A 17,197-nucleotide genomic window follows, 5' to 3' on the forward strand; every position below is an offset into this window, starting at 1 on the left:
CTCTAGATTCTCAAAAATTGGGTTATGGGGTTAATGAGTAAGAATGATAACTCTGTTTGTTACTGATGTCAAAACTTGAGGGAAAGTGATTGGAAATGATAACTCTGTTCTGTCATAGTTTATTAATGATGATTAAAGGATGAACAAAAGGAAGTGAAACACATGTCCAAAACCAAAAATGATATGACCCATGTTTTGGAAAATCATGAGTGTATCTCTTCTAACTAAATTCTGTATAAATAAAGAAACACTCTGGTTGCTAGTCAGTCAGGCTGCAAGATTCTTCTGACCACCATGGCCTGGCTCACTTTCTTCTCCCTCCGACTCCTTACATCCTCTGTAGGACCCATCCATCACCGGGGAATGGCTCCCGGCAACTTATGCCCAGAAATTCCTGGTCAGACAAAAGAACATGTAAGAAAAAGTGTACTTGGGTGTCTGTGTTACGAAGTATCTATGTGCGTGTTTGTGTATGTATGTGTGTTGTGCATGGTGTGTGTGTTCATGCACCTATGAGTGGTTATGTTTGTGTATGTGTGAGCATGCATGCCCATGTGTGTCTATGTGTAACACAGAGAACAAGACCATTAGCTTGTTTTGAACTCTCACTGATACTGATCAGCAATTTTTGATAAAGCATCTAGCTGCCCACTCCTCAGTTTCTTCATGTGTACAGTGAAATGTAGTACATCAATTCCTAGACTGAGTTAATTCTTGTATAAAATGCACATATATATGTCACTAGGCAAAGAAGAGCAGAGTCAATAAAATCATAGTCATTAGAATTCAGTCCTTTAACAATGGACCACTGGTTGCTATAAAAATACATTGTAAGGCATTTTATTAGCAGTTAATTCTTAAATAATAAGCAACATTTTCGAAAGTTTGTAACAGTTTTCTTCAAGTGTTGGTGAATGATTTCACTACATGGGTCTTACTCTCTTTCCAAAGACATGGACGGTGACAATCAGACAATCACTACAGAATTCCTCCTCCTGGGACTCTCTGAACAGTCAGACCAAGAAGAGGTCGTCTTTGGGCTGTTCTTGGGGATGTACTTGGTCACCATCTCTGGGAACCTTCTCATCATCCTGGCCATCAGCTGTGACCCTCATCTCCACACACCCATGTACTTCTTCCTGGCAAACCTCTCCAGTGTTGACATCTGCTTTTCCTCAGTCACCGTCCCCAAGGCGCTGGTGAATCACATGGTAGGAAGTAAGTCCATCTCTTACACGGAGTGTATGGCCCAGATGTACTTTATGCTCGCATTCGGCAACATGGACAGCTTCCTGCTGAGTGTGATGGCCTATGACCGCTATGTGGCCATTTGTCACCCACTCCACTACACCATGATGATGAGGCCCAGACTATGTGTCCTCCTGGTGGCCATATCATGGGTCGTCACAAACCTGCATGCTCTCTTGCACACTCTGCTCATGGTTCGACTCACTTTCTGTTCCCACAATGCAGTGCACCACTTCTTCTGTGACCCCTACCCTATCCTGAAGCTCTCTTGTTCTGACACCTTTATCAATGATGTCACAGCCTTCACTGAGGGTGCAGTGGTATTTCTGGTGCCATTTGTATGCGTTGTTGTTTCCTATGTTTACATTTTCTCCAATGTCCTGAAGAAGCCCTCTGCCCATGGGATAAGAAAAGCCATCTCCACGTGTGGTTCTCACCTCACTGTGGTCTGCCTCTTCTATGGGGCAATCCTTGGAGTTTATATGCACCCTTCTTCTTCCTACTCACTACAGGATGCAGTGGCCTCTGTCATCTTCACAGTGGTGACTCCCATGGCTAATCCCTTCCTCTATAGTCTGAGGAATCGTGACATGAAAGCAGCCGTAAGGAAGATAATTCTCAGATCCTAGAATTTGAAATTTCTAGAGCTGAGAAGATCCAAATCTCTAGGATAGGCAAGGCCCCGAGACCACGGACCCTGAATGTCTTCTTCTTCTGCTGTGCCCTTACATGTTCGCTGCTGCTATCTTTCTCTGGTATCTGTCATGGTGTGAACGGGTGTGGGGAGATCCCCACTGCTTGTGAGGTAGAACCACAGAAAACAATCCTAAAGTTCACTAGGACACATAGATGAGGTAAAAAATACCAAGCAGCCTGAATGTTGCCAGCTGACATACTTTCCTTGCTAGGGTTGTTTGATGATCAAAGGTGATGGTTAATTCCTCGTACCCATTCCTGCCCTCGATCTCCTGATATAAAAAACTATAGATGAGTGGGTATGCACCCTAAAGATTTAAAGTACAGCTGACTGGTGTTTTTCTTTAAATGTATAAAAGTTAAGGTTTGTGATTCCTTTAGGAGTCCTTATAAGGACCAGTCAGTGATGGTGTACGCCTTTAATGCCAGCACTCGGGAGGCAGAGGCAGTTGGGTCTCTGTGAGTTTGAAGCCAGCCTGGTCTACAGAGTGAGTTCCCGGACAGGCTCCAAAAGTTACACAGAGGAACCCTGTCTCAGAAAAAAAAGATTCCTTATAAGATTACCTTTCAAGATAAATAATGAAGTGATTTATTGATTCTTTCTTTGTAACCAAAATATGCAGCCTGCCAACAAAAGAGTTGGTTGAGAAAAATTACTTTCTGCTTGCTCATGTTCTGTTAATCTGTAATAAGTTGGTTGGATGTAAATGTGTATTGGTTATTGAGGTGACTTGGTTTTTAATCATGTAAGGAAGATGAAAACATGTGTTTGCTTGTATTCATGATAATCATTCATTGAAAAATAGAATGTAACCACATTGTAATTCCTATGTTGCCTGAAAGATTTTGTTGGGATATATAAGCTGTAGAAAAGTGCATATGGTAGAAGAATAGAGAATAGAGAATAAAGAAGGAAACCATCAAAAGAGAATTTGAATGTCTTTTTCTCTAACACCCTCAGATAGAACAGTCTAGTATGTACCAACTCAGTAGATTCACTTCCAGCCCTGCGCTGCTGGAGGATGGCCCCCAAGGCAGCAAGAAGAGGACTCCTAGATATCACACATTTCTTCATTTTTGTACACAGATACCCAGACTGGTCCAGTGTTCACATGACCTTGCCTTGGATTAGTGATAGATGATTGTGATTATGGGACACTGAGAAGTAACAGACAACAGAAGTCACAGCTATGGAAATGAGAACCTAGGGATCTGAAGCCCTGCAAGGTCACTGTGGAATGTAGGAAGCTTCATTGAATTCTGGGACCCAGAGAAGCAGCCATGGAAAGAACATGTTCTGAGCCTAGGATTTTGCTTTGCTATTTCTAGGATTGAGTCTTCTTTTGTTTTCTATGCCAGACAGAAACTTACATTCAGCAATCCTCCTGCCTCAGGGCGTTGAATAACTAGTACTGCTGGTGTGTGTGCCCTACCACTAGGTCATAGGTAAAAAACTGGATGTGAACTACACTTATCTGCTGGTATAAAGACAAACACTGAGCATAGTTAAGAAGTATGCTAGCTTAGTAGTGGCAGTTGTAGATTCTCCTCCAAGATCCATGACTTCACTAGCCCTGGGCAGTTGACTCGGTTTTGAGTACCAGGAATGTTTTCCCTCTTGTTGAGCAGATCCTGAGGCCAATTAGAGAGCTGTTGGTTAACTCCAAGGTATGCATGCCACTACTGCATCCTTAGGGTTTTTGTGCCGTCAAGGACACTCCTCTTTACAGCAGAGGAGACCACCTTAGAAAACCATAACCAACTAAAATGCAGAGTTGTGGAGTCCAGCTGAAATGGATCCATCTACAAGATAACTCCTGCATCCAAGGCTCAGGAAACATTGGAGAAGAGGAGACAGAAAGAAGGTAAGAGCCAGAGGATTAAGGAGTTTGCTGTGAGACTGTGTCTCCTGGGGATGTCAGAGGTTACACCCGTAAAGTCTCACTTACATGATTGCCTAAATGGGAGATGAATAAGGACAACAACAGATATACCAAAGTGGACTGGGGAGAGGCCAGGAGGCCTCAATCCTATACTCAAAACTACGGCACTAAGGAATGCTGGGAGTGGGAGAAACAGTCTTCCTCTGGGAGGAGCACACCAATTGGCTATCCAATGCCAAATGGTTAGCCCTGAAAGCATACGTCCAAGTAACACTACACAGACTCAGCTGGTTAAATTTAGGATATGGAGATATATATATATATATATATATATATATATATATATATATTTGTGTGTGTGTGTACATAAACATATATGCATGTAACAACAATTAAAGAACAAAAGAGGCTATGAATTTGAAAGAAAGCAAGAAAGGTATATGGAAGGATTTGGATGGAAGAAAGAGAAGGGGAAAATGATGTAATTATAATTTTAAAAATAAAAAAATATTTTTAAGTTGAATGAGGAGGAAGATAGAGGACCAAGATGAAGGAAAGTCAATGATATTCTCACAGGATCCAGAGACAAGGGGGAGTCATTCTTTATCCATGTGTACCCCCCACAAATTATCTTAAAACTCATTATTAAGTAGAAAACCTCATTGGTGTGCCTGTTGCATGCTGGCCAACTCTGCATAAACTTCCTGGTTTTCATTCCCTTTCTGCTGAATGCCCACTTCCCTGCATCTCTGCTGTCTCCCCGAATCATTTCTCTCAGGGGAGATACAGGAAGAGGGAAGAGAATCCTCTAGAGGTCTGGGTAGGCTCATTCTGGTTCTAGGGGCTGGTCCTAGTTGTCTGTGTGTGAGTAAGGAACTCATGGTTAACAAAAACAAGGCACCATGTGGGCTCCCTGGCGCCATCTTCCCTCAGAGACAGACCCTGTACCAAGTTTACATCTTACTCCCCAGGGCAGCCACTTTGGTGATTTATCTCCCAGGGCCTGAGTTAATAGAGACCAGGCCTAGACCAGGGCCGTTTTTCCCTCAGCATAGACTCCTGGGAGATACCACATACTCCTTTCCTCGATCAATTTCTATTTACCACTAATTAGCCTTTGGGGAGTCAACTCTTGGTTTGCCAATTAAAACAACTTAGAGAAGTTTGGCATCAGCTCAGTGAATGTTGAAACAAATGGTCATCCCTCAGTGCTGTACGGATCCCCAGACACTGCTCTCCTCAGAATGACTGGGGACTGCATCACCCCAGGGCCATTGGAATCACCTCCCTTAGATGTGTACATCAAGGTTACAAGCCTACCAGGCTGAATGTCTGTTGCAAGCAGAGGAAGCCATTACAATGTCTAGAAAATATTGTTCTGTAGTATTTTGACTCCTGGTGTTTTAGGGAAAGGGCAAAGCTTTCTGGAACTTTCTCTCATGTAAAGTCAATGGACCTTCAGTAAATGACTTTGTTCTGGACATTGCCTCTTTACCACATGGGCCTTGGAAACTGGCTTCATCTACTTGCTGAGCCCTGAGTCCTTATGAAGCTGGCTGTTTAGACTGAGTCCTCACACAGACAACCAAGCCTGTTTTCAGACAACCGCCCAGTGTCTGTCCTGAGTTTCATGTGTGTGTGTGTGTGTGTGTGTGTGTGTGTGTGTGTGTGTGTGTGTGTGTCCCATGGATACTGCGGAAAAAGAGGCTGACAAAATCCTGGGGCATCCTGTACTGTAGAAAGGGAGAGAGTTCCAAGAAGAGGGAGGGGGTAAAGGAGAAAAGAGGGAAAAAAAGAGGGATAAGGCATGCCCAAAAGACACTGCAGCCAAAACGGAGGTGCTCCCTGTGGCTAAACAGGCAACAGACAGGGTACCATAGGCCGGGCATCCCCAGTCCAAAAGCTGAAATTTTAACATTCCCTCCAAATCTGAAACTTTTTGAATGCCAGCATGATACAGAAATTCTTCAGGTGACCTCACGTAATCGGAATTAGTCAAAACAGGCACATTAAAACCACTTATAGTTACCACCAGGCTGCATGTACAGGGATCCATGAAACAAAACTGAGTTGCATGTTTGGACTTGGATTCCATATTTCGTTATGTATATGCAAATATTCCAAGATTAGAAGACTTTGAAACACCAAACACTTCTGATCCCAAGTATTTTGGGAAAGGGATGCTCGGTGTCATTGTGATTCAATACAGGAAATAAACATCAGTAAGTCCAGATTGACAAAAGCAAGCAAAAGAACAAACCAGTGACCAGGGGACAAGAAACAGGCTCTCTAACAGATGTCCAGGCACCACAGATTCCATGCCCCATCACATCCCGCAAAGTGCGGAGCTCAGTCCTCTCCTCTCCCTTGAAAGGCAGCTGGACTGAGTGACTTGCTGTCAAAGAACAGATTACTGCAGGGGAAAAATAATCTACACAGTGGAGAAATGATAAGTATCTCCTTGCCAAGTAATGAAGTTTAACATCATCAGTGATAGCTCATGCTGAGGTCCTGTATTTTTGCTATAACATGACAGTATGAGGGGAAAATCCCTCAGAGGTGATTCTTCCCCAAAGTCATAATGATGCTATAACTATGAAACTAGGAAACCCCAAATAGAATAATATTGGACAAAATGTCTGCCCAAGATTCCTCAAAACAATTAAGAATGTGAAAAGCAAGGGGAGACTGAGAAATTATTACAGACAAAAGGAAAATCCAAAAGATGTGGGGCTTAATTGCCCCTTGTTCTGAAATAGCTTTTTTTCTTTTTTATCATAGAGATGTGTTTTTTTAATTTAAATCAGCAAAAATTAAATGCCAAGATATATTTATACATAGCTATATAATTAGACTAATGCACAAAAATGTACACTTATCCCTATTTAGATATAAACACACATTGTAAGTTCTCTATAATCAAATCCATGAACAGACTAAAAGTTCTGCAGATTAGAATAGCAAGTCCGGAAATACATAAAGATTCAAAATGGTGGAACAGCTATCTCCAGGGTCCCTCATTCAAAATAACCCAGCAAAGACAGAAAACCATTGGAGGAAAGCTAAAAATAAGAGAAGTGACTCCTTGTGTAAAGGGATCCTCAGTAAATACCAAACAGATACTGTGGAAGCTGGATGAAGTGGACAGCGTATTTGCAGGCTGACAGATCTGATAATGAGAGTCTGTAATCCCTGTACTCAGGAGGTCAAGACAGGGTATCATGAGTTCTAGCCCAGCCTAGGCTACATAAGGATTTTCAGGCCACTCCCAGCTACTTAGCAAGACACCACCTCTAAAATCCAAAAGTAAATAAATAAGAAAAAGGACAAACTAAAGGAAAACAAAACATTCTAATTGTACTAGACAATGATGATGATAAACACCCAGGGCAATGACTTGTACTCGGGTCAACAATTCTCCCTTTCTATGTGACCCAAAGGCCAATGCATAAAATAATAATTATAAATCCATATTAGTTGTGATACGATGTATAAAGATGTAATATGTGACCTCATTAAAGGGAGGGGAGACAAGAGACATATAGGAACCCATCTGAGCCCAAGATATTGAATCTTAAGTTGGTTTTATTCAGACAAGGTTGTTGTAAGATTATGATGTTATTTACAGTTTTCAAAGTAATCACCAAGGAAACAACTTAAAATACACAGAAAGGGAGAAGAGGGGGTCAAAGTGGAATGATACAAAAAAGAATGAAGTGAATAACAAAAAAAATGACAATAATAAAACTTGAGAAACAAAGGATAAGACATGGAGAAACTAACTTAATGGCAGAAGTAAACCCTTCTTGGATGGTAACCGTAAGTGTCAGTGAATTACATTATTATTGGTAAGCAGAGATGTGTTCCAAAAATATCCTCCACCACTCAAGCTCATGCACGCGTCTGTAAACAAACACAGTGGTGGGGCGGGGGAGGTGAAGGACATCAATGTAGTAAGGAAACTGTTAGGAGGAAAGGTGGGGAGAGTGAGAGGATCTGGGATGCGAAAATGCCTCAAACTCAGGATTTACATGTATAAAATTGTCAAAGAAAATAAAATCTGTAGGATGAATTGCTAAATGGTCTTATTAATAAAAACCCAGAGCCAGATATTGGGGTAAAAAGCTGAGAGATCAGAAAAGCCAAAAGAAGCCAGCCACATTCTTACCACTTGGAGATTGTCCACTAAAGAGATCTACTTCTTGTATACCCATGCCTATATGCCTTTCTGTTCTACTATCTCATTTCCTCTCTCTGCCCAGCTACATCAGTTTCTCTTTCTGCCCAGCTCTGTCACTTCCTGTCTGTCTGTACAGACCTCCAGACCTTTATGGTTAACTAGTGTTGGAATTTAAGGCGTGTGCCACCACACCTGGCTTTGTTCCCAGTGTGGCCTTGAACTCACAGAGATCCAGAGGGATCTCTGCCTCCGAGTGATAGGATTAAAGGCATGTGCTACCATTGCCTGACTTCTATGTTTAATATAGCTGCTAGCTTTTTCCTCTGATCCTCAGATAAACTTTATTGGGGGACACAGATTAAAATATCACCACAAAAATCAAAGATGGCATATAAACTAGAGAATAGAATCCACCTGTAAAATTTATCCTGCTACATGAAGAACTCTTAACATTTAGTAGTGGTGGGGGGATTTCTTTTGTAGCCAAAACTCATCTACTGTAAAGGGTCTTGCTATCCCATCAACAACAACTTAAACAATTGCTTTAATATCCAGATAAGAGGGCAGGGGAAAGATAGCTCAGCAGGTAAAGACACTTGCTGCCATGCCAGATAAACTGGGTTTGGTTGATTCCCAGTACCTGCGTGGTGGAGAGAACTAGCTTCTGCAAACTCTCCTCTGACCTGCGTGTGTACGCTCACACACACACACACACACACACACACACACACACACACACACACACACATATATATACAGGAAGGAGGGCAGGAGGGTGGGAGGAAGGACAAAACAAGGCTGGAGGGACAGAACACCGCCTGGCATGTGTGAAGCCCTGGTTTCAATCCCACCACAGCAATAAAATAACAAAACAAGAAAAAAGATTGAAAACAACATGCTCACATTAACCGATGATAAATGGACAAAAGTATCCAGTGACAAGAGGGTCATCGTCACATCATTATTTGGGGCTTGAAAAGTGGCTATGTTTTGAGAAATACTTTACTATTCCAGTAGAAGTATAAATATAGTAAACACTTGGGCTGGAGAGAAGGCTAATGGGTTAAAAGTCTAGCATGGACTCCCAGCACCCACACAATAGTAATTACTGTCCATAACTCCAGTCCAGTAACTCTCCTGACCTCCTCCATTATCACACATATGGTGCATAGACTTACAAAGGCAAACACTCATATGCTTAAAAAATAAAAATAAAAAGCAGTAACACTTGTATTTCTGGGGGTTTTCACCTTCTGTTTTGTGCTTACTGCATTTCTCATAGAGCTACAACCGGCTTTGACGTATAAGCTCCTTCATCACGACAGTGCATCCCACTTTCTGGCCCTCCTCTCACCGGCCTCTGAAAGAACACCAAAGGAAAGGGAAGCGAGGTGGTCATGTTTGTACAATTGCTCCACAGGGATTGATTTCATGACAATATTTGCTGTTTTCAGACAGAATGCAAACAATGAGCACTTAGCATGGGTCCCTAATGGGGACCTCTGAGGAATGGGCCCTAGGGTGCCTATTCGTAGTCATGGCAACCCTGATCTCCAGGGATGGCGGGTCTATTTACTCTCATCACCAAAGCTTGACCATAGAGAGCCATGCATCTCTTCCTAGATGCTCTCCGGTGGTGAAATGTCCCACAAATGAGTTGGCTCAAATCCAGCATCAAGCATGGAATTCACAGACGTGGGAATTGTGTGAAAGCCACCGACAGCACCGACAGCAGCCGGAAAGGCAGCTGGCCAGGCAGGTGAGGCACTAGTACCTCAGCCGCAGACAGGGTCACCGATGGGGAAAACGGGTCCAGGATCATAGGAAAAGCTTCTTGGTCGACACTCAGACCTTTCTTGGTCAAGGTGTGCTGCCCACCAGGAACAGGGCAGTCTCTCTGCAAGACAAAGTTCTAGATGGGAAGAGGAAGTGGGCAACTTAGGGCTAGCTGGGTGAGGCACAGAGACTGAAGTTTATTGAGAAGCTTGGCCAGATGTACACAACCAAGAGGTGGTAGGGATGTGGAGGAAGAAGGGTGAAGAGAAGAAAAGAGAGGATGGGAGAGGGAGAGGATGAGGGAGAGAGAAAGGGAGAGGAGAGGAGAGAGAGAGAGAGAGAGAGAGAGAGAGAGAGAGAGAGAGAGAGAGAGAGAGAGAGAGAGAACACTAAAAGATAGTCTCTGGGTAAGATGCTCCAAATCCCTGCCTTGCTGTTTTTGTATGCCCATCCACTGTGATCTCTGATCACATAAGGAATGTGCTCAAGCTACACAGATGCCATTCTTCTAGCTATCTACCTTGGTTTTAGAAGTTGGTCCAGGTAAGATGAGCTCACATCTCTGCACTATACTCTTGTTTTCACTAATTTCACTCACAGTAATAGGCAACTCACTGTCTCCATAATCTGTAAATCTTTAGCCAATCTTTGCCAAGGGTTTTCTCTATGCTTCTCCCTGCTGGTTCTTTCTTTTTCTCCATCCAACTCCTTTGATCTCTAGGGGAAAACACTTTCTCTCCTTTCCTACTGAAACACCAACAATTCTCTCAAGGATGCTGTAGTCTTATTTTACCTGAACCCGCCTCTGGGTATTTTTTCTGCTGGGAGTATCTTTTAAATACACTGCATGGATTTTCTCTTTGCCAATCAGTAATGCTCTTTCTTCCAGAAAGAAATAGTCCAGGGGCTGTAGGGATGGCCCAGCAGTGAAGAGCATGCACTGCTCTTGCAGAGGACCCGAGTTCAGTTCCCAGCACCTATGTTGGGTGGCTCACAACAATCCAGGGGATCCAATTCCCTCTTCTGGCTCCATAAACACATATACTCACTTGCACACACTCACACAGAGACACACATAATTAAAAAAACAAAAAAATCCTTAAAAAATAATTCATACAATTGTACCTGTTCTTCTTCTTGGGATGTGGAAGTTGGAGGAGCTTGTACACAGCTGGAGTAGTGGACCAACCGCCGTGGACTAGGGTGAAAACAGGTCTGCGGCAGATAAAATGCTGAGAGTTTAGAGCCACTGGACAGACCTATCAAAGCCCAGGAACATTCCAAAGTCTGAGAATATAGCAGAGCCTCAAACACAATCTGCACATTTGTAGACAGCATCTAATAAACAATTTACCATGTGATTAAACTGTCAACAAATGGCAGCTGTATGAAATACAGCATAAAGATAGCCAGATGGGTCCTTAAACCTGTAGCCCCCAGTGCTGAGTAGCCTAATAGAGGGGGATAGCTTGAGTCCATAGTATCAAGACCAGCCTGGGTGCCATAGCAATATCCTGTCTCAAAAAACATATAGCTTGAGCAAATACATATACATACGTGTGTGTTTATATAGTAAAAGGAAGGTCACAAGATTATCTTGAGTTCTCCTTTCTAATATGCAATTGATTAATTACATGACCAATCCAATAGGTTTCTTTATCCACAAGGTGAATTATATTAACCTCAATCATTAGACTAAGTTTAAATATTGCAAAAGAAAGCAAACAAGTTTGGAAATAGACAGTAGAAGTGGTTTACAAAACTACAGCCACTCGTAAATAAAACATGTTGAAATTAACCAGGATTTTGTTTAAGATTACAGAAGAGACAATTCAGTTTTAGTTCATTCTCTCAACCTATCATTAAACTGTTTCAAATGATATGTTTTTGCTCAAATGTTAGCAAATGATCTGGATGCATGATAAAACTGTTCTCCACAGACATGGATGGGGACAATCAGACTATGGTCACAGAATTCCTCCTCCTGGGACTCACTGGACAATCAGAGAAAGAAGAGATTGTCTTTGGGATGTTCTTGTGGATGTACTTGGTCACCATCTCTGGGAATCTTCTTATCATGCTGGCCATCAGCTGTGACCCTCATCTCCACACACCCATGTACTTTTTCTTGGCCAACCTCTCCAGTGTTGACATTAGTGCTCCGTCTGTCACTGTCCCCAAGGCACTGGTAAATCACATGTTGGGAAGCAAGTCCATCTCTTACATGGAGTGCATGACCCAGATCTATTTCTTCATCACATTCAGCAACATGGATGGCTTCCTGCTGAGTGTGATGGCCTATGACCGATATGTGGCTATTTGTCACCCACTCCACTACACCATGATGATGAGGCCCAGACTCTGTGTCCTCCTGGTGGTCATATCTTGGGTCATCACAAACCTGCATGCTCTCTTGCACACTCTTCTCATGGTTCGCCTCACCTTTTGTTCCCACAATGCAGTGCACCACTTCTTCTGTGACCCTTACCCTATCATGAAGCTCTCTTGTTCTGATACCTTTATCAATGACCTGATGGTCTTCACCATTGGTGGGCTGGTATTTCTGACACCATTTACATGCATTATTGTTTCCTATGCCTACATCTTCTCTAAGGTTCTGAAATTACAGTCTGCCCACGGAATAAGGAAAGCTCTGTCCACATGTGGATCTCACCTCACCGTGGTCTCCCTTTTCTATGGGTCAATCCTGGGCATTTATATGCACCCTTCATCCACCTACACAGTACAGGACACAGTGGCTACTGTCATCTTCACAGTGGTGACACCCATGGTCAATCCCTTCATCTACAGCCTGAGGAATCGTGACATCAAAGGAGCCCTGAGGAAGATAATTCTTAGATCTTAGTGTTTGAAAATTTTAGAACTGAGAGAATTCTTGGACATCATAAATTTGTTCATCTTTACAGAGAACCCCATGTTGCTAGGTCTAAAGCCCACTGTGATCATTCCTGGAATTAGGGCTATGTGGTCATGGTCACCCTTTTAAATCTGAGGTTGACAAGAGATTATTGTTCCCAAACCAGTAATTTGTTATGTCTTTAAAGGCTTGATTTTAAAGCTCTCTCTTTCCATGCAAGAAGAGTTGAAGTTTAGACATATTTGAAATTATTTCTTTGGGGAAAGGTCCAGCAACTGTCTAAGGAAGACTCCCACAGTGAACAAGGAAGCTTCAGAGGACTTTATAGCTGATCCTCTTCAGAGTCGCAGCTCCCCAAAGGCCTCAGTTATCCTCATGACTGACATAGAAAGGCTAGTTTGTCTGGATCTGAACAACTACGATCTGTTAATCATAGATTAACTGCAAAGATTAGCTGCAAAGATTAGCAGCTACAGCTTTCTCCTCCAGCATGTTTACAGCCTGAGACTGCTCAACTACAGAGACCTCCTAGGGAGACTAGCTAGCCCCTCCCCTGGGGTTGTGTATAATAAACACACTGAGGTTCTGGGTTGTGATGGTTAGTAGGTGCCCTCCATCAGAGTGAGCAGCCTCATCTGATCCTAGGTTTCCTTTATTTGTATCTGTCCTTTCTTCCTTACCTCATCACCCCAGTCAGGGTTCCAGGACGCAAGTCGCAACAGATCACAGTGTATTGCTGCTCAGGTGACTCTTCCTGTGTCTCATCGCCCATCACAGCTCAGGATATGGCTCTTGCTGGGCTCCCCCACATACACACAACCTGACTTTGTGGTGTTTCACTACTGAGCACAGGTACAATACAGGAATAAGCAACAGACGCTTCAGACGTCGTCTGTGTCCCAGATGGAATCCTTAGTGTCCCTTCAAGTCTCTGCTGGAAGCAGAGATTATCTTAAAGCTGAACTGTCCAGCATTACTGTAGCACCATAGGGACATAGGGACATAAATTAATGGTCAGATCCCAACTGGAAGCCAGAACTTCAATTCCAATTCTGAGTTCATTTGGTGTACGATACTAGTGTCTTTGACGTCAGACTCTTGTATTCCACACCTGAGGACTGAGAGTCCACAAGGTTGCTTCCCACTGTCTTGCCTCATGTTCAGACAGTACTCCTGTCCATCTCTGCTTAGTTATAAGTAGCCAAACTCCCCATCTCTGCCCCTCAATGGAAATTGTGTATAAAGAGGAGGATTGGGGGCGGTGAGGCAGTCTGCTGTGTAACCTGACCACTTGGCTGGACCCCTGGGTCACACAATGGAGAGAGAGAACAGATGCCCAAAAATGGCCTCTGACCTCCACATGTGCTCCGTGCCACACATGTACCCCACCCTACAATTGTAAAATTATTAAAGAGGAGGATGGGAACAGGAAGTCCGTGGGTTTATCAAAAGGCAATGAGTCAAAAGGAAAAAAACCAACCACTCCACCTCTCCCCCTGAGAAAAGTCATCATTTGTCATGGAGAAAGTCTGCTTGGAAGGAGTAAAAGAGCGAATATGATCAAAATATATTACGTACATTTTTGAAAATGTCCTAGTGAAACCCATCATTCTGTACAGGTAATCACTAATTAAAAAAGAAAGAAAGAAAAGAAACTTTAAAAAGATGTGGGCACACACAAAGCCTCCACAAAGGAGCCCGGCAATTTTTTCTCTAGGGCCTAAATTAGTAGACTTCAGGCCTGGTCCAAAAGCCCCCTTTCCCTCAGCCTAGACTTCTGGGAGCACCATATAGACGATTTCTGTCTAGTACTGATAAACCTTTGGGGCCAACTGTTTGCAAACCACTGACAACCGGAGAAACATTTGGCTTTACCTGAGTGGTTGTTGAAACAGATGGCTGTCCCTCGTTCTGCACAGTTCCCCAGACACCGTTGTATCTGGGCAGAAAGTGGAATGGGCACCAGCATTCACCTCCCTCTGCTTCCAGGCTGCAGATGCAATGTGACAGGCTGCCTCACACGGCCACCGCCATTTCCTCTCACCACGGTGGACTGTGTCCCCTCAAACCATGAGTCAAAATGAACACTTCCTCAAGTACCTTTGCCAGACATTCTGTCACAGCAAGGAGAAGACGCACGGATGCAGAGCCGCACCTGGGACAGAGACTCTTTCCCAGAATTCTCTACCTCTTGTGTGTCGGTCCAATCTCCAACATTTTTTTTTTGTTGACATTTCAATCAACTTCAAAAAAATAAATTCTGAATATAATCTAGTTATGTCTGTTGCCAGTTAGGATGTCTGCTCCTCATATCTCTCATCCTTTGATAAGAACAGAAATGGGCAGAGACCATTTAGAAAAGATATGGCCAGCATCTTTAGTGAATCCACTCGGGTCCAGTAGATTCCCACAGAAAATGCACACTATTGACCTGCAGTAGGAACAATGTTCCTCTTCCTTCGTTAGCCCTTAGGGCCGTGGTTCTCAGCTTCTAATACTGCAACTCTTTAATACGGTCCCTCATGTTGTGGTGACTCCCAACCATAATGTTATTTCATTGCTACTTCATAACTGTAATTTTGCTACTGTTATGACTTGTAATATGAATATCTGATATGCAAACCCTAGGGGGTCATGACCCACAGGTTGAGAATCACTGCCTTGGAGAGTCAGAGGAAGCAAGGCAAACTCCCCCCTGAATAGCCTGTAATAAGGCACTTTGGGGGTTCTCTCTGTGTTAGACATTATAAAACTACCAACATGCATGAAATGAAACTGTTCCAGCCCAGAGGAAGACAAACTGTGCCACCCAGGAGCCCAGGTACCGCACCCTCATCAGAGAACAGTGAGAAAAGAGGGGGCTGCTACCTACACAGAGGTGGCCATTGTTGGTCAGCTTTTGCTTTAGTTGCTCACAGTTTCATGGCACCTGCTCTCCTATCTGGCAACAGTCAGGCCTGAAGAAGGTAAGGAAGGGACCCGAGAGGGAAATCTTGATACATTTTTGTTGTCTAGATAATATTTTGGATGTTGTTTCATTGTGGCTTGAGAGTACTATGCCTCAGTAGTGAACCCTATGACAGGTAGAAAGTACATATTTGATCATGTCGGGAACTGGTGCAATGGCCCTGTTACATAGACCCTCACTCAGGTAACTGCAGATCCCACACTCCCCAAGTTCCCCCAGAATTACTGTCCTCTGCACAGTGACTTTGTAAAGTGTTCTTCAAACCACCCCACATAGGACCTCAGAGCCATGCTAAGCCCCAATCTACAGAGGTGTTAAACATCTGAGTGGAAAGGAAGCAGACCACTTTGGGGAGATGGAGGATCCCACTCCTGATGGGAGCCATGTGGTTGAAGCATCATATGGGTTTCAGCAAGGCAGGTGGCAAGTTCCAGGACTGGCAGGTGGAACCACTCATGTCACCTACCAGGGCCCCTGCCAAACTCCTCTGCTCAGGTGGGCAGTCACGGAACTTCAGTTTGCTTCTGGAGAGATGGTAGGATGCCAGGGCCAGAACCCAGGGAAAGGAGTTCAGACCAGCTCAGGCAGTTGGGTCAGAAGAGGGCAGCTGGAATTGGAGAGTTGCTCTGTCACCTATGACACGTAGGTCTGAGGCCAGCATGTTATAGGAATGGACTGGGTATTGAGCCTTGGATGTCCAGGTTCCTATGTCCTTGTACAAAAATATGGACAGACACATGTGCATAGTAACAGAAAAGGAGACGGTCTGGAGAAGGAGAAAGTCATTTCCAAGCGGGTGGGGGATTGGCTAGGACTGGAGAAAGCGCAAAGGCACAGGGATGCCCAGTAAAATGGGACATTTGCCCAAAGCATGGGTGTTTTTGGGTTTTTTTTGGCACATGCTACATGTCAGCCTTGGTGTGTTATCGGCCCTTGGTTTCTTTCATATGCTGATCTTTTGTGGTGCTAAACTCAAGCCCAGTGCCTTGTGCCTGGAGACCAGTACTTAATCACTGAACTGTCCCCTTGGTCTTCCAGATACCTCTCTCACCCTCCTCTTCCGCTGCTCACTATTGTCACCCAGACCAGGTCGAGGGGAAACTGAGAAAAGTCATCTGCTCAAGAATCTGATCCATTTCTAGATTAAGCAGGAGCCAGGGTGGGGGCAGGGGCACCAGTCTCCTCTGTCTTTGTCTGCCTCGATTTCTTCTGGAGTTGCAGTGTGCTGAGGATGGGATGTGGACAGCTGAAGAGAGTCTGCTCAAAGTACAAGGTCTTGATCAACCAGAAAGGGTACTAATATTTCTCTTGAGATTATTAGGTGATGGAAAGCAATACTGACTTTAAAAGAAAATATTTTTCTAACTTTTTGTTTTTTATTCATTCTCTCATATATTACATCCTGACCTCAGTTTCCCCTCCCTCCTCTCCTCCCAGTCCCTTCTCCTCAAATCTTCCCTCTCCCTCGGATCTACTTCTCCTCTGTTTCTCTTCAGGAAAGGGTAGACCTCCCAGGGATATCAACCAAACAAGGCATAAGTTACAATAAGACTAGGCACACCCCTTTA

The 17,197-nt window shown here is 43.6% G+C and overlaps 2 protein-coding genes across 2 annotated transcripts; both read left to right on the forward strand.

The window, feature by feature from the left end:
- The first annotated feature begins 953 nt into the window (after nt 1–953).
- On the forward strand, nt 954–1,877 carry LOC131916012 (olfactory receptor 1361-like). The gene has a single exon (XM_059269313.1). The coding sequence runs from the start codon at nt 954–956 to the stop codon at nt 1,875–1,877; it is 924 nt and encodes a 307-aa protein (XP_059125296.1).
- A 9,848-nt stretch (nt 1,878–11,725) lies between these two features.
- On the forward strand, nt 11,726–12,649 carry LOC131916013 (olfactory receptor 1361-like). Its single transcript, XM_059269315.1, has one exon. The coding sequence runs from the start codon at nt 11,726–11,728 to the stop codon at nt 12,647–12,649; it is 924 nt and encodes a 307-aa protein (XP_059125298.1).
- The last annotated feature ends 4,548 nt before the right edge of the window (nt 12,650–17,197 follow it).

Source organism: Peromyscus eremicus, chromosome 8a (assembly GCF_949786415.1).
Source record: "Peromyscus eremicus chromosome 8a, PerEre_H2_v1, whole genome shotgun sequence".
NCBI classification, from domain to species: Eukaryota; Metazoa; Chordata; class Mammalia; order Rodentia; family Cricetidae; genus Peromyscus; species Peromyscus eremicus.

Bases quoted from the DNA above. Each gene is read 5' to 3' on its own strand.
- LOC131916012 (XM_059269313.1), top strand. From the start codon at position 954: ATGGACGGTGACAATCAGACAATCACTACAGAATTCCTCCTCCTGGGA.
- LOC131916013 (XM_059269315.1), top strand. From the start codon at position 11,726: ATGGATGGGGACAATCAGACTATGGTCACAGAATTCCTCCTCCTGGGA.